General features: G+C 52.0%; 1 protein-coding gene across 1 annotated transcript in view; it reads right to left on the reverse strand.

Annotated features, from left to right (window-relative positions):
- Positions 1-17,500, reverse strand: part of LOC113817104 (TLE family member 5) — a 78,687-nt gene that overhangs the window by 60,316 nt on the left and 871 nt on the right. Inside the window, exon 2 of the mRNA XM_070134415.1 lies at positions 4,671-4,712. Coding sequence (XP_069990516.1) covers positions 4,671-4,712 — 42 coding nt within the window. The remainder of the gene's footprint in view (positions 1-4,670; positions 4,713-17,500) is intronic.

A 17,500-nucleotide genomic window follows, 5' to 3' on the forward strand; every position in this document is an offset into this window, starting at 1 on the left:
CTCGTCTCTCCCCTCTTCTCATCCTTTCCCTCTCTTGTCCGTCATCTCCCTCCTTTCTTTCCCCCCATAATCCTCACCGGTAATTTGCGTCACTTTTCTCTACGCACTTCTTTCCTCTCTCTCTCTCTCTCTCTCTCTCTCTCTCTCTCTTGTCTCGCTCTCTCTTTCTCTCTCTCTCTCTCTCCCTCTCTCTCTTCCCTCTCTCTCTCTCTCCCTCTCTCTCTCCCTCTCTCTCTCTCTCTCTCTCTCTCTCTCTCTCTCTCTCTCTCTCTCTCTCTCTCCACTTTCTCTTCGCCCGTCTTCACTCCTTCCCCTTTCCAACTTTCAATCAAATCATCCCCGAGTCCCTTGCTTTCAAACTCATGCACGCTTCGCTCCTCCCTCTCCTCACCCTCCCCCTCCGCTCCCCTGGCTCCATCCTCCTCTAACCCTCCACCTCCCTTCCTCTCCCTCTGTCCACATCCTCTTCCCCATCCCTCTATCCCCTCCAATTCACTCTACCCTCTACCCCCAGTCCCGTCCCCCTCCCCTTCCCTTTTCCCCCCTTTCCTCTCCCTCTACCTCTGCCTCCATACCCTACCATGCTCTTCCCACACCTCCTCCGTACCCCTGCTCTTCTCCTCCCCTCCCCCCTCCCTCTCTCCCCCTCTACCCTGCTCTTACACCTCTCCTCACGTACCCTACCTCTCTCCACCCTACCCTGCTCTCCTCTCCCCCTACCCTACCCTGCTCTTCCCCCTCTCCTATATGCCCCTCTCCCCACCTTCCCCTACCCTACGCTCCCCTCTCCCCCACCCCCTCCCTCCGCCCCCGCACGGCCCCGCACAGCATCCCGTCGTCGGCCGCGTCATCTCCTAAATCACAAAGCGGACCCCGTCGCTCCGCAATCACCGGGCATAAATCACGCCTCGTATCCATCACGAGGCTTCCTGCAATAACTTCCCCTCTCCTCCTCCTCCTCCTCCTCCTGGGGCCCCCCTCTCCCTCACTCCCTCCCACTGTCGCACCCACACAGTGCCATCCAGGTCGCTGCTCTCGACTGACGCGGTGCCACATTCCATCCTCTCTCTATATCTATCTATCTATCTATCTATCTATCAAGCAATCTTATCTATCTATTCATTTATCTATCTATCTATCTATCAATCTATCTATTTATCTATCTATCTCTCCCTCCCTCCCTTTCACATTACTAACTTCATTCCTTATTACAATCTAAAGAGCACACACAAAGGTAAGACAAGTAAGGCTATTTTTTTTAAACAAATAATTACATATACAAAGGTAACCGCAACCGATATGATGTACATTTACGAGATTAAACAGCAAACCATCACAGTATCCCGACACCGTTGTATTTCCCTCCTTTCGTGTTCATCTCTCGCCCCAAAACCATCGCCATCATGCCATCATTCCTTCCTTCCTTCCTTCCTTCCCGCTTTCTTTCCTTCCTTCCTCCCTTCCCTCTTTTCTTCCTTCCTTCCTTCCTTCCACTCCTTTTCCCTTCCTCACTGACTCATTCCCTTACTCTCTCGTCTTCTTTTGCTCTTCTCTCCCTCCTCACCCAGTTCTCCCTTCTCCCTCTCTGACTTATTCCCTCACCACTCACTCACTCACCACTCTCTCTCACTCACTCACTCTACTTCTCACTTACTCCGCCACTACCTCTCTATCTCCCTTCCTCATTTCCTCTCTCTCTCACTCTCTCTCTGCTCCCTCTTGGGTATCTCCCGCCACCCTCTCCCAGCGCACTCGACCCTCGCCCTTGCCCCGCGACGCCACAAAGGGGCGAGCGGCGAGCGACAACCGCCGCCGCCCGCCCGCCACCGTCCTCCGCCGCCGCCGCCGCCGCCACCGTCCTCCGCAGCGCCACTCGCCACCGTCTCTCTGTCGCCTTGCCACCGCCACCGTCCTCCAAAGGGGCCCGAGCCACCGTCCTCCGCCACCGCCACCGCCACCGTCCTCCGCCGCCGCCACCGCCACCGTCCTCCGCCACCGCCACCGTCCTCCGCCGTCGCCGCCGTCTTGAGAGTCCCTTCCCCGCCGTCCGAGACGCTGGTGCCACTCCGCGAAGACGATCTGTCAATCTCCTCTCGGACGCCTTAACAGCCCTCGCCTGACACTGCCCGGGAGATGAGGCGATGAGGCCACAATTTATGCTTTTTTTTGTTTGTTTGTTTCTTTCTTTCTTGCTCCGCCCCATCTCTTTCCTTTTACTCTCTGCGTTCCCTCTTCCTCTTATTTCTCCCGTTCTCATTTTCTTTCTCTCTCTTACTTTCCCTCTCGTTTTTTTATTTTACTTTACATCTCTTGCTTTCTTCCCCTTTCTCTTTCTCTCTCTCTCTCTCTCCCTCCCTCTCTCTCTCTCTCTCTCTCTCTCTCTCTCTCTCTCTCTCTCTCTCTCTCCCTCGTACTTTTCTGCTCGCGTTGTGCCGGTCGTCAGTAAATTTCATCACTCCCCAAAGACGTTCCATCAATAAAAAATAAAAGGAAGGAGCGAGAGAAGGGAGACGGGGAGAGGAGAGAGGGGGAAGGGAGGGGGGATGGGGGGGCCGCATCTCATGAATATTAAACATCTGTTGCACGAAAGGGTTGAGGGAAGCTATAAAAGTCACACAGGTAAGGAGCAGGTAAATATATACAAAATGCCAAACACAAAATGCGCAAGCCAAAAAAAAAAAAAAAATAAAAAAAAAAAGACACACACTAAAGAAAAAATAAATAAAATAAAAAGATAAAAGTAAATAAAATGCCTGTAATAAAAACGGGTATATAATCAATGTGCTACATCACAAACAAGGGTGAGCTTAACAAGTTACTGATACACAAACCCTACCAAGATGAAGATACAGTATGCCCTTACATACGAACAAGTGTTAATCATAAAACAAGGGGTGGTGGAAGGAACAAGGGAATGGAGGAGGAGGAGGATGAGGACAAATAGGGGAAGGGAGGATGAGGAGGACAAAGAGGGGAAAGGAGGAGGAGGAGGAGGAGGAGAAGGGGAAAGGAGGAGGAGGAGGAGAAGGGGAAAGGAGGAGGGAAAGAAAGGGAAAGGAGGAGGAGGAAAGGAAGGGAAAGGAGGAAGGAGGACAAGAGGGGAAAAGGGAGGAGGAAGGGAAAGGAGGAAGAGGAAAAAGAGGGGAAAGAGGGGGAAAGGGGAAAGGAAAAGAGAGAAGGGGAAGAGGGAGGAAAGAAGGAGGAGGAGGGAAAGAAAGATGGCAGGAAAGCAGAATAAAAGACGAAGAAATACACGAAGGATGGAGGATAGAAAGAAGGAAGGGTAAGAAAAGGGTAATAATTAGGCAGAACAAGAAGGGATAAAAAAAAATATATAAAAAAGAACGAGGATGTTGAGGTACAGCTAAAAGAGGAGGAGGGGGAGGAGGAAGAGGGGATAAAGAATAAAAGAGAATGCACAAAGGAATAGACCGGAGGTATCAAAGCAAAACTCCAAAGAAGCGAAGCCGTGAATAGGGCAAGGGAAGATTAAACAGAGGGCGCGGAGGTGAGCAAGAAGAGGAAGAAGGGAAGGGGAGGAGAGAGGAAACAAGAGGACCAGCGTTAATTCGAGACGATAATACAATTGACACGAGAGAGAGAGAGAGAGAGAGAGAGAGAGAGAGAGAGAGAGAGAGAGAGAGAGAGAGAGAGAGAGAGAGAGAGAGAGAAGAGGCGAGAAGAGAGGCAAGAAAGAGAGACGAGAGAGAGAGAGAGAGAGAGAGAGAAGCCGAGCGGAAAGAGGGTTGGGGTAGGCAAAAGGGTGACGAACGAAAAAGGAAAAAAAAGAAAACACCCAAGATAAGAGGGATGAAAGGAAAGGAAGATGGCAGGGGATACAGGGAATAGAGAGAGAAGGAACAGGTGATGAACAACGAAGCAAGACTAAGGAATAATGGATAAAAGAGAGAAACAAGGCAGGGCGAGAGGAGGCGAGGGCAAGGAGGACGAGAGTTAAAACAAAATACTTATGGTTAGTCAATTAGCTAAATTTTTGTTATTAACCAAAAAAATAAAAGTTTAGACGAAAGAGAGACAGCAGAGAAGCGAAGACAGATAGAGAAGGTGGAGATAAAGAAAATAAAATGGGTGAAAGAGAAGAGAAAGACGAGAAAGATGTTGAAAAAGTAAAGATAGATAAACAAAGACAGATAGATAGATAGATAGGAAGGGTAAACGAGAACACACAAAAAGAGATAAAGCGAGGAAATACAAAGGGCAAGGACAGGGGAGAGGAGAAAACATAAAAGACGACAGAGGAGACGAAGAGTCAGCGAGAGAGAAGAGAGAGAGAGAGAGAGAGAGAGAGAGAGAGAGAGAGAGAGAGAGAGAGAGAGAGAGAGAGAGAGACAGAGATAAGAGAGAGAAGAGAGAGAGGAAGACAGAGAGAGAGAGAGCGAGAGAGAGAGAGAGAGAGAGAGAGAGAGAGAGAGAGAGAGAGAGAGAGAGAGAGAGAGTAAAAAAAAAAGAAAATCATCAAGAGAGAGGAGGATTAGCAGAAGGAGAGGAGAGAAGAGGGAGAGAGAGAGAGAGAGAGAGAGTTAAAAAAAAAAAGAAAATCATCAAGAGAGAGAGGAGAGGAGAGGATAGAAGAGGATAGAAGAGGAGAGGATAGAAGAGACGAAACAGAAGGAGAGGCGAGGAGGTAAAGACAAAGCCAACACACTAACTTGGACAGACGGTGGACGGTGAAGCATTTGACCTGCAACCACCTGAAAATGTTGAATTTTTGAATAGGTGATAACAAACAGGTTTCTGTGAGAACAACAACAAAGGAGAACTCTCCTCTAGTTTCCACAATAACACAAAAGTAATCAAAAATAAACAAATCATAATTCATGGCACGAAAAAAAAATAATTGGCCACGCACAACACAAAAATTGGTATGCATGGAAAAATGGGATTTTCCTTTCCCTTCTGAAATGAAAGCAAAACAAAACAAAACAAAACAAAAATGGAACTGGAAATCAATGCTGGAAAATGAGGGAGGAAGGAAGGAGGAGGAGTAGAAAGCAGAAAAGGATTAAAAAATAAAACACACAAACTAATAATAGAGCGAAGAACGAACGGCCTTCTGGAACATGTATAAAAAAATGATAATTAACGCTATAACAAAACCCACATCTTAAACCCGTTCACCGCCTTAGTCAATGTATCCCCCCTCCCCCCTTACCCCCCCTTCCACCCCTTCCCCACCCTGCCTCATTAATCCACTCTTGTATCTTCAATGGCATGCCCCCCATCCCCTACCCCCAACCCCTCTACAACCCCCCCTCGCTCCATCTGCCCTCCTCCTGCCCCTTCTATCCACGCCCCCCACCACCCCATCTACCTTCCCTTGGACTCCTTCCGGGGATTCCAAAGAGGAGGAAGAGAAGGAAAGGACGGAGGAAGGAGAAGAGGGGGAAGGAAGAAAAAAAAAGAAATAACCCCTCACTCCCCAATCAAACCCTCTTCCTACCCCCACCACCCCACCCCACCTCCTTCCCACCCCCAACCCCCCAACCCCCCTCCGCCCCCTTTCCCGTGAAATCTAACTCTATTGAATTATCGTCTTCCCACTGCCCGCCAACCCGCCCATGCACCCCCTCCCCCCACCACCCCTCAACCACCTTCCCCTCCTCTCCTCCACGCCCCTCGCCCCTCCCCCCTCCCCCCCTCTTTTACCCACGAGGGGATCGGGTTCCCTCTCCTCCTGCGAGTAGCTTAGCGGGTCTATTATGAAGGAACAATCAATACGTGACGCTTCCATAGGGGGCCGGGACACGTCCCACCCCTGTCAGGCAGGTCCCGAGGCGGCAACGCGGGCAAGGGAAGGGGTGGGGAGGGGTGGGAAGGGGTAGGGAAGGGTGGGGAAGGGTAGGATGGGGTGGGGAGGGGTAGGAAGGGGTGGGTAGGGAAGGGAAGGGAATGGGCAAGGGTACAGGGGAACAGGGGTAGGGAGGGGTACAGGGGAACAGGGGTAGGACGGCATAGGGAAGAAAGGGGTGGGTAGGGTAGGGTAGGGTAGGGTAGGGGAGGGAATGGGAAGGAAGGGGTGGGGAGGGCAGGGAAATAAGGGAGAAAAGAAAGAAAGGAGCGGAAGGAAGGGGAAGGAAAGGAAAGAGAAAAGAGGGGAGGGAAAGGGAAGGAGTGGGGATAGTAGAATCGGAGCAGGGAATGGAATGGTATGGAATGGAAGGGCAGGTAAGGGAGGGGCAGACGAAGGTTTGGGAATGGAAGGCACGGCATAGAAGGGGCAGGTAAAATGGAAGGAAAGGAAAGGAAAGGAAAAGGAAGGAAGAAGAAGAAGAAGAAGAGAAGAGAGAAGAGAAGGAAGAGAGAGAAAGAAAGAAGAAAGAGAAGAAGAGCTGAGGAAGGAACGAAGAAGAAAGTGCACGCGAAATCTCTCTCCTTCTCCTCTCCACTCTCACTTCCTTTCTTTCCCTCCCTCTCTAACACCCTCCCACCCTCCCTCCCTCCCTCCCTCGCCCACTTCGATTCCCCCGGGGATCTCTCTCGGCAAGGACCCAGCGTTATCTCCCGACCCCGAGTTTATCTCCAGGAAATACTAGCCCCTTCCCCTCCTCCTCCTCCTCCTCCTTCTCCTCCACCTCCTCCTCCTCCCCCTCCTTCTTCCTCCCCCACCTCCTTCTTTGAGGTAGTTGTATGAGGAAGCGGGTGAGGGAGAGGGGGGGGAGGAAAGGAGGGAAGAGAAAGAATGGGAAAGTTGGGTTGAAGAAAGGAGGGAAAGGAGATGACAAGGACAGAGAAAGAGAAAAAAAAAAATTACTTTTAGAAAATACAAGATTAACAGCGGAAAGGGGGGGAGCAGCGCACAGCACGAGGACCGAGACGAGAACGAGGAAAGCGAAAAATGAAGAAGAAATCAAACGACAAAAAAAAAAAAAGAACCAAACACGAGAAAGGGGGGATGAGAATAGAGCCGAGAATAAAGAAGGACGAGGCGGACGACAACGGCGCCCGCCTCCCACGGCCCCGCGGCGGAAGGGTGAAGTCGAAGGGCGGGAGTGCAAATAACACCACGGAGTCGTCCTCCACGCTTTCCCGGGGCCGCCTCAGCTTGCCCTTGTGCGCGGCAATACATCACCTGCCAAGTACTCCGGTCTTTCCCCCTCTCCTCTTCCCCTCGCGCGCGCACACAAGGAGAGAGAGAGAGAGAGAGAGAGAGAGAGAGAGAGAGAGAGAGAGAGAGAGAGAGAGAGAGAGAGAGAGAGAGAGAGAGAGAGATCACTTCGGCACATCTCGCTGACAACTCTCTCCCCTCGTGTTCCCTTCACACGTGCTTTTCTCCCTCTCTCTCTCTCTGCTCTTTCTCTTCCCTCTCTTCCTCTCTCTCTCTCTCTCTCTCTCTCTCTCTCTCTCTCTCTCTCTCTCTCTCTCTCTCTCTCTCTCTCTCTCTCTATTCTCTCTTCTTCTTTCTCTTCTCTCTCTCTCTCCCTTCTCACATTTTCCTTATTCCAACATCCCCTTCCCTTCTTTCCCCTACACCTCCCCATGCATTTTACAAAACTCGCCCTTTACCTTTGCGCAAAAGATCTTCCTCCTCTAACACCTACTCCCTTCGACGGAGAGAGAGAGAGAGAGAGAGAGAGAGAGAGAGAGAGAGAGAGAGAGAGAGAGAGAGAGAGAGAGAGAGAGAGAGAAGAAAAAAGGCGACCAATAGAATGCTCCTGCAATAAAACACCCTTAACCCGAAGACCTCAAGTATTGGAACTATGCCCCTCGCCGTAAAACAAAAAAAACAAGTCAAGAAAAAAAAAAAAAAAAAGTGACACAATTAGGCCCTATCCTCCTCCTCCCTCCTCTCCTCCTCCTCCTCCTCCTCCTCCTCCTCCTCCTCCTCCCTCCTCCTCCTCCTCCTCCTCCCTCCTCCCCTCCTCCTCCTCCCCTTCAAATAACCCCTCTAAACTTTTAGCCTTTCCCATCCCCACCCACCCAGCCGCCCACCCACCCACCGCCCGCCCCACCCAAATCCCCTGTCCTCGGCCCGTCAACATGCAAATCTCTCTCACGCACTGACATCCACTCGGAACCTCAGCTTGATGTCCGCGCCGGGATGGGCCCTTCTGCCTCCTCCTCCTCCTCCTCCTCCTATCGGCCCTCTCCTTCCCCTTCCCCCTCCCCCTCCTCTATCTTCCTCCTCCTCCTCCTCCTATCAGGCCCTCCCTTACTCTTCCCCTTCTTCCCTCTCCCTCTCGCTCTTCCTCCTCCTCCTATCGGCCCTCCCCTTACCCTTCCCCCTCCCTCTCCCCTCTCGCTCTTCCTCCTCCTCCTCCTCCTCCTCCTATCGGCCCTCCCCTTCCCCTTCCCCCTCCCTCTCCCCTCTCGCTCTTCCTCCTCCTCCTCTCCTCCTCTATCGGCCCTCCCCCCACTTTTACACCCTCCTCTCCCTCTCACTCTTCTCCTCCTCCTATCATCCCTCTCCTTCCCCTTCCCCCTCCCTCTCCCCTCTCACTCTTCCTCCTCCTCCTCCCTCCTCCTCCTCCTATCGTCCCTCCCCTTACCCCTTCCCCTCCCTCTCCCCCTCTCAACTCTTCCTCTCCTCCTCCACTCCTCTATCGGCCTCCTTACCCTTCCCCCTCCCCTCGCTCTTCCTCCTCCTCCTCCTCCTCCTCCTATCGGCCCTCTCCTTCCCCTTCCCCCTCCCTCTCCCCTCTCGCTCTTCCTCCTCCTCCTCCTATCGGCCCTCCCCTTACCCTTCCCCCTCCCTCTCCCCTCTCGCTCTTCCTCCTATCGGCCCTCCCCTTACCCTTCCCCCTCCCTCTCCCCTCTCGCTCTTCCTCCTCCTCCTCTCCTTCCCTCTACGGATGCAGACAGACGCGAGGGGAGCGGAAACGCGTACGGCAAACACACCACGGATGGCGCACACGAGGAGGAGAGACTGAGGAGCGAGTGGGTGAGAGAGGATGGGAGGCGAGTGGAGAGAAAGTGGAGAGACATGGGTGGACGTAAAGCGCAAGAGAGAAGAAATGGTAAAAAAGGAGACAAAATGCGATAGAAAAGGAGGGGAGGACAGAAAAAAAATCAGAGCTTCACGTGACGTGGGTTTGTACAGAAGAAACACCTACAGGAAAATAAGATAATTTAATGAAGACCCCAAACACTAGCAGAGTAAATCAAAATCAAGAAATAAATGCGGGTTGACAGATCAAAAACTCAAACGCGACTAATTCAACCTACTCCCCAATAAAGAACAACCGGTCCTACAAAAAAGTAAACAAAATATATTTATTATATACGTACATTAAGTGCACTATAATATCCCCAGGCCCAAGATGCTCCACGACCTAAGGATAACCCCTTAACCACCCCCTCCCCCACCTCCTCTTCCCCAAGACACTTCCCCCTCCCCTACCGACCCCCCTCCCTCCCCCACCTCCTCTTCCCCAAGACACTTCCCTCCCCTGCCCACCTCCTCCCACCAAATCTCTTCCCAAAGCACTCCCCCCCCTTGCCGACCTCCCCTCCCCTTCCCATCCTTTTACCCATCACCACTACCCTTAGACACGCCGTAAATTATTCAACAGGTACTCTTGCTTCCTCGGTCGAACGCGCGTCGAAGAAGGGGCGCTGAGAGAGAGAGAGAGAGAGAGAGAGAGAGAGAGAGAGAGAGAGAGAGAGAGAGAGAGAGAGAGAGAGAGAGAAGAGAGAGAAGAGAGAGAAGAGAGGGAGAGGGAGGGAAGGAGAGAAACAGAAATAGAGAGATAAATACAGACCGGCACATAAAAAAAAATCTTCAGACCCCCCCCCCTTCAGAAAGTGAAAACGAAGAGAAAGGTCTTAAAAAAACCAAGAAGCCGAAAAGAAGAAGAAGAAGAAGAAGAAGAAGAAGAAGAAGAAGAAGAACAAGAAGAAGAAGAAGAAGAAGAAGAAGAAGAAGAAGAAGAAGACGAAGACGAAGACGAAGACGAAGAAGAAGAAGAAGAAGAAGAAGAAGAAGAAGAAGAAGAAGAAGAAGAAGAAAAAAAAAAGGGGGGGGGGAAACGGACGACAACAAGCGACGAGTTGAACGAGGCAGTTACCGCTCGTTATCGCAGGAAGTCCCGCGCCGTAACGATAGACGAAGCGTTAATCAGACGCCAATTAACCCCCCCGACGTGGCAGGGGAAGAGGCTGGCCGGGAGACACGCGCATTCCGAGGTGTGAGAGGCGGAAGGAGGGGGGGGGGAGGAGGAGGGAAGGAAGCGAGGGGAAAAGGAGAAGGAAGGAGAGGCGAGGGGAAAAGGAGAAGGAAGGAGAAGCGAGGGGGAAAAGGAGGGAGGAGAAGCGAGGGGAAAAGGAGAAGGAAGGAGAGGCGAGGGGAAAAGGAGAAGGAAGGAGAGGCGAGGGGAAAATGAGGAGGGAGGAGAGGCGAGGGGAAAAGGAGGAGGGAGGAGAGGCGAGGGGAAAAGGAGAAGGAAGGAGAGGCGAGGGGAAAAGGAGGAGGGAGGAGAGGAGAGGAAAAGGAGGAGGGAGGAGAGGCGAGGGGGAAAAGGAGGAGGGAGGAGAGGCGAGGGGAAAAGGAGGAAGGAGAGGCGAGGGGAAAAGGAGGAGGGAGGAGAGGTGAGGGAAAAGGAGAAGGAAGGAGAGGCGAGGGGAAAAGGAGGGAGGGAGGAGAAGGAGGGGGAGGAGGAGAAGGAAGGAGAGGCGAGGGGAAGATGGAGAAGGAGGGAAAGAGGAAGGAGAAGTGAGGGGAAGAGGAGAAGGGAGGAGAGGAGAGGGGAAAAGGAGAAGGGGGAGAGGCGAAGAGAGAAGGAAGGAGAGGCGAGAAGAGAAGGAAGGAAGGAGAGGCGAGGAGAGAAGGAAGGAGAGGCGAGAAGAGAAGGAAGGAAGGAGAGGCGAGAAGAGAAGGAAGGAGAGGCGAGAAGAGAAGGAAGGTAGGAGAGGCGAGGAGCAGAGGAAGGAAGGAAGGAGAGGCGAATGGAATGGAGATGAAGCGAGATGATGCTGGGAGATAAGGAAGGACGGAGGAGATGAAAATGGTAGGAGATAATGACGGATGGAGGAAATGAAAAGGAGAGAGGTAAAAGATAAGAAAGACGGGGATGAAGCACATAAGGAAGAAAGGAGAAGCAGGGAGATGAGAACAGAGAGAGAGAAGGACAGAGAATCCACAATATAGAAGGATATGAGAAGAAATGAGACAGAACCAAACAAGAAGGAACAAGGAGGATGAGGAAAAGGATGAAAGAAAACAGAAGAGCAGCAGGAAGAAGATAGAAGACGAAAAGCAAGACGACAGAAGGGCACGAGAAAAAGAAAGAAGAAGAAGAGCAGAAGGAAGAAGATACAAGACGAAAAGCAAGACGAAGGAAGGGCACGAGAAAAAAAAGAAAAGAGAAGAGGAGACGGAAGAAGATACAAGACGAAAAGCAAGACGAAGGAAGGGCAAGAGAAAAAAAGAAAAGAAAAGAGGAGACGGAGGCACAGACCGCTCCCACCCAGCGAAATTGCCCTCACCGGAACCGACAGCGGAGCCGAGACGAAGACGACAACGCACACACACACACACACACACACACACACACACACAAAGCGAGCACATCAATCAATCAATCATAAGCCATCAACTTCCAAGCGATATTCTCACCCTTACCCTAACACCCTAATCCCGAATCCCCACCACCTTAACCCCTAATCCTCTCCCCTCCCTATCCCCAACCCCCTACCCCCCTTCTTCCTGCAGCGCCCCCAACCCCCCACCCCACCATACCCCCCACAGCCGTCCCCACAAAGACTTGGGTCAAACAAACAACCGAGAGCCAGGTTTGGGGACGAGAGTAATTGGCCGACCATGAAAAGGGGGAGGCCGGCCGCTGTTTCCCGTGTCCCCGATGTCAGCGGTTGGGGTGGGGGTGGGGGGTGGGAGGGGAAAGAACTGGAGGAATGGGGAAGAGATGGGGGAGGACTAGGGGAAGGATGGGGAGGACTAGGAGAAGGGAACAGGGGAGGAACTGGGAAGTAGTATGGGGAGGAGGTGGGGAAGAAAAGGGGAGGACTAAGGGAAGGATGGGGGAGCAATAGGGGAAGGATGGAGGAGGAACAGGGGAAGAATAGTGAAGAAAACAGAAGGATAGGGGAAGAACTGACCAGGGAATTGAGGAAGGACATTAGAATGAACAAGAGGAATAAATACGGGGAACAGATACGTAAGGAATACGACAAATGGAGGAATTAGGCCAGGAGACGGGGAGAAATTGGGGAAGGGGAGGGTGCGGGACAAGGCAAATAGTGGAAATGGGGAAGGGCATTGGGGGAAATAGGGTGAGGGCGAGGGAGGGTCGGAGGAGAAATGGGCGAGGCAAGGAGGCGAGTTAATTAACGGAGGCTAATACAACGAAATAAAGTTTCCTATATCACATAGGCACGTCACAATTCGAGAATAAAACACTAAATTAAACTTAACCCCTTCGCGTATTTCTCTTTTTCTTTTTCTTCTCCCTCTTTCTCTCTCACATACACACCTTTATCATCGAATAAGAATAAGAAATAAAATCTCAAACAAGAGATAAAGAAGGCCGGCAATAACAGAAATCCTGCCGGTGTAGGCGCGGGCTATAGGCCTACACAAACTCACACCACCTACGGCCAGATAGAGGAGGGCGAGGAGGAGGGAGAGGGAAGGGGGGCGGGGAGAAGGGAGAGGGAAGGGGGGCGGGGAGGAGTAGGGAGGGGTGGGGGAAGGGAGAGAACGGTTTCCCTCGCTGGCTAATTACCGCAACCATGAAGGGGGAGGGATGGGGGGAGGAGGAGGAGGAGGCGGAGGAGGAGGCGGAGAGGGGAGGAGGAGGAGGGAGGAGAGGAGGGAAGGTGAGGTGGGATAATAACGGGGGGGCTGGGTCGTGGAATAGGGAGAGGGCAGGGAGGAGGGGGAGGAGGGAGGGCAGGGAGGGGAAGAGGGGAGAGAGGGAGGGCGGGAGGGGGACAAGAGGCAGGTATGGGCTAAGAGAGGCCTGGGGGAGAGCTACAGAGGGGGGGGGGAGGAAGGAGGCAGGGGGATAACAGGCATGACAAAGTACAATCCAACTGACCCCGGACTGTTCTTTTTATCGTTTTTTTTTTTTCTCTTCCTTTCGTTTTATTCCATTTCTTAAGTCTCTCTGAAACGGGGAGTGTCAGAGGATGACTGGCCGAGAAAGAGGGAGAGAGAACGGATAAGGGACACGAGAGAAATAAGATAGCGGGGAGGAGATAGAAGGTAGAAGAAAGAAAGAGAGGACAAGGCAGAGGGGAAAGCGACGATGATGATAAGGAGAAGGAAGGGGAAATAAGGAAAAGAAGAAAAGAAAGAGAGGGACAGAAGCCGCTCTCGACCTTTCCACCAAGATACAAACCCGAAGAAGGAAAGGCAAGAAGGAGAAGAAGACGGATAAGGAGGAGGAGGAGGAGGAGGAGGAGGAGGAGGAGGAGGAGGAGACGGAGAGGGAGAAGGTGACGGAGAAGGAGACGGAGAGGGAGGAGGAGACGGAGACGGAGACGGAGAGGGAGGAGGAGACGGAGAAGGAGACGGATAAGGAGCAGGAGACGAAGAGGGAGAAGTAGAAGACAGAGAAAGAGTCGGAGAAGAAGAAAAAAGCCAGAAAAAGTTGTAAAAAGGAACAAAAAGCGAGTCGCACACTTCCCTCCATATCTAACGACAGGAAGAAAACGGCAGCAAGAAAGAAAGAGGAAGAGAAAGGAGGGGAAAAAACACCATCAACATTGCCAAACATAACGGGAGGTTTGGGGGAAAAGGCAAGACGAGGGAAGGAGGGAGAGGGAGGGAGAGGCGAGGGAAGGAAGGAGAGAGGGAGAGAGGGAGTAAGGGAGAGAGAGAGGGAGTAAGGGAGAGAGAGAGAGGGAAGGAGGGAGGGAGGGGGGAGGGAAGAACTCGGCAAACACCCGCTCGGCACAAATGTAATCAAGGGAGACGCGATAACGTGGGGGAGGAGGAGGAGAGGTAGCGGAGGAGGAGGAGGAGGAGGAATAGGCGGAGGAGGAGGAGGAGGAGGAGGAGGAGGAGGAGGAAGGGGAGGAGAAGGAGTAGGGGGAGGAGGGAAAGGGAGAGGAGGGGGATGGGGGAGAGGAGGAGGAGTAGGAGGCGGAGGAATAGGAGGCGGAGGAATAGGCGGAGGAGGAGGAGGAGGAGGTAGGAACGAAGGAGGGAAAGAGAAGGGACAGGTGACGAAGCCGTAGCAGGGGAAAGAAAAGGAGAAGAGAAAGATGAAATAGTACAAGAAGAGGAAAGGGACGGTAGAGAAGAGAAAGGAAGACTGTAGAAGGCTATACAAAAGAAAAGGTGGTAAGAGGGAATAAGTGACACCCCCTTACCCCCATTAACCCCCCCCCTCCCCACCCCGCCTTCCCAACAAAGTAAAGAAGATTATAGTAGGGTGCGAGGATGTAGGGGGGGGGGAGGAAAGGAGAGGGGGAGTGGGGGATGGAGGAGGAGTGGAGAGGGGGAGGAGGGGCAAGGAGGACAGCAATTAGCAACACCCATTACCGAACAAGTGGCCCGCGGAGGTATGGTCAGGGGGGCGGGGAGGGAGAAAAAGGAACGGTGGGAGGGCAGGAGAAGAGGGGAGAAAGGAAAGGAAAGGAAGGGAAGGGAAGGGAAGGGGAGGGGAGAAAGGAAAGGAAGGGAAAGAGAGGGAGAAAGGAAGGGAAGGGGAGGAGGAGAAAGGAAGGGAAGGGGAGGGGAGGGGAGAAAGGAAGGGAAGGAGGGGCGGGAGGGAAGGAGGAGAAAGGAAGGGAGGGAGGGAGGGAGGAAAGGGAGGGTTGGGAAGGGAGAAAGAGAAGGCGAACGGGAGGGATGAGAATGGAGAGAGGGAAGGAAACGGGAAAATAGAAAGAGAACGGCGAGCAACGGCAAGAGAAAGGGAGGCAAGGGAAAGGCAGGGAAAGAACGGAAGAAAAGGAAAGGAAAAGGAAATAATAAGAACAAACGGGCCAGCGCCACGACACCGAAAAAGCGCGGGAACGGAGGAAAGCAAAAGACAAAAAAAAAAGGAAGGCAAGAGGAACATTCCACGCGAGATTATAGAAGCAGGGAGAGAGAAGTGTAGACGCGGAGAAAGACGGGAATTACAAAAGGTCCAGAAAAGGCCTGGAATAACCCAATTATCCAAAAAAGAAAACCAGTGACCGCCGTGACAAAACACGTGCGCACGTATCCCACGAACGCACAAAATCTTAACCTCAAAACACAAGTCATTTTCCCCTTACGTGACAAGAGCAAATAAAGCACATACACACACACTAAAAAAAAAGCACACGTATCAAAAAGAAAAATAAGAAGAAAAAAAACGACAGGTTAAGATACAAGTGGAAGCAAGAACGACGAATAAAAAAAAAAAATCCAGCAACGAAAAAAAAAGAAAAAGAAAAAAAAAAAGATCATCGACCTGCAATCGTAAACATAAACAAAGAAAGAGAGAGAAAAACGCGCAGACTTATCAATTTTGCATCGCTTGACACCAATAAATCCGCAACAGCACAGCCGCGCATTCCCAAACAGGCCAGGAAGCCAATAAACAAATAATTACACGAATGGGGCACGACAAAGCCCCGTCGCAAATATGACGAGAATGGCGGCGGGGGTTGTGTGCACACGCAGAAGAAAACGGACATGTATACACACAGGCATGCATAAACATACACGCATACATACATAAACATACACATACATACATACACACACGCGTGTAAACCTTGCCCGCGTTTGCATGCGTGTCACGCTTCAACGACACCTTCGTAAAAAAAAAAAGGGGGGGGGGAATGACGGGAAGGGGAGAGGAGAGAGGGGAGGGAGGGAAGGAGAGAGGGGGGAGGAAGACAAAAATAATGACAACACTTCCCTCCAAACTCCCATGTTGCAATTAGGTTCAGATCACTAATTGTCACAAAACCAGGTGTAGCGGTGAGAAAACAGGGGGACCAGGGGAGGGGGAGGGAAGGAGGGAGGGGAGGGCAATAGTCAAGGGATGGGACAAGGGGGCGAGGAAGAAGGGGAGGAGAGGGAGGGAGGGAGGGAGAGGCGGGAAGGGAAGGACCGAAGGGAGGCCTGGTGCACCCTTGAGTCAGGGTAGACCACGTGGCCGCGCGCAGGTGGGTGGCCTGAGGGAGGGGAGGAGAGGGGAGGGCTGGCCAGAGGGGGAGGGAGGGAAGGAGAAGAGACGATGGGGACGGGAGGGGGGGAGGGAGAAGGGGAAAGGGTGGGAGAGAGGGCCCAGACCCCGTTTAAACCCCGCCTGAGTGGCTATAGACATGGCTTGGTTGGGCAAGACACACGGAGGAGGAAATGGAGGGGGGGAGGGGGTATTCACCTTCACCCAAGAAAAAGAAAAAGAACAAAACGATGCTCTTCTGCACCCGGCACAATACGCATGGCATGGCGCCACTCGCTTTACCACAACCCCCAAAAAAGAAAGTCATATTCTTTTAACAACCACTTCGGCCATTTCGGTTCCAATCTCTGCCACGCGGTTTTTCCGAGGTTACCAAACACCACCTCAGCTGACCTCGTTCGCTCACACCCCTAATGACCCTCCCCCCCTCTTTCTTGACCTAACACAATGCAGACCGATGTTGACGTCTTGAGCAGAGGGAAGGGTGGGGTGGGGGGAGGTCAGAGGTCATGACCAGAGGACCTAGCGACAGGTCATCCCCTCGAGGGCAAGGTCACCACTCTTCCGAGGTCAAGCCAGGTCAGATTTCATTTACGCTCCATAAATTTTCTACTTCTAATTCAGGAGGAAAAATTGCTGTAGAAAATGAAAAGCAATGAAAAAGAAATATGGTAAAAAATATATATATATACGTATACATTTTCTACAACCAAACTCCATCTGTTTCCATTTGCAGCACACAATTTCTCTCTTTTTCTGCGTTTACAACAGGCAGTTTCATCTCCACTTCAGCAGCGATAGGATTGAGTGATATCACCTGTGCCTCCATAAACACTTTTACACCCACGCCCCCTATGCTTCGTACGTCAGGCGGGTAAATACGCCAAAATTTGCTTACAAAACACAATCCATTTTGCTTTGGAGTGCCATAGAGGGGCGTGGGGGTGGGGAGGAGCCTTGTCATTTATTTTCTCTCTCTCTCTCTCTCTTTGAAGGGGGAAAAAATATGTAATTGAGAATGTCACATCGCATCGACGCCACATCAAAAAAACATCACCACTCGTGTCTCCATTAACAAATCCATCCGAGAGAGATATTCAGATTCTATACATACAAAAAAGTCAGTCCCTCGAAACAAGAAAGGAGTTTATTAGCAAAATATGGACCACGCACAAGCACTACCTCGGGGGACGAAGCGCTGCGTGCTTGTGACATAAAAGTTCCAGTGTAAGGAAGGCGTAAGGTCTCTGTGCTGGCTGGATGCCGGCCGGGGCCTTACTGAGGACGGGAGGCAGCGCCGCTCCCCGGGACCCTCTCCTCCTCCTCCTCCTCTCCTCTCCCTTCCTCCCTCCCCTCTCTCTCTCTCTCTCTCTCTCGTATTCTCTCTCTTTCATGCTCTCATATTCCCACTG

The sequence above is a fragment of the Penaeus vannamei genome, chromosome 19, assembly GCF_042767895.1.
Source record: "Penaeus vannamei isolate JL-2024 chromosome 19, ASM4276789v1, whole genome shotgun sequence".
NCBI lineage: Eukaryota > Metazoa > Arthropoda > Malacostraca > Decapoda > Penaeidae > Penaeus > Penaeus vannamei.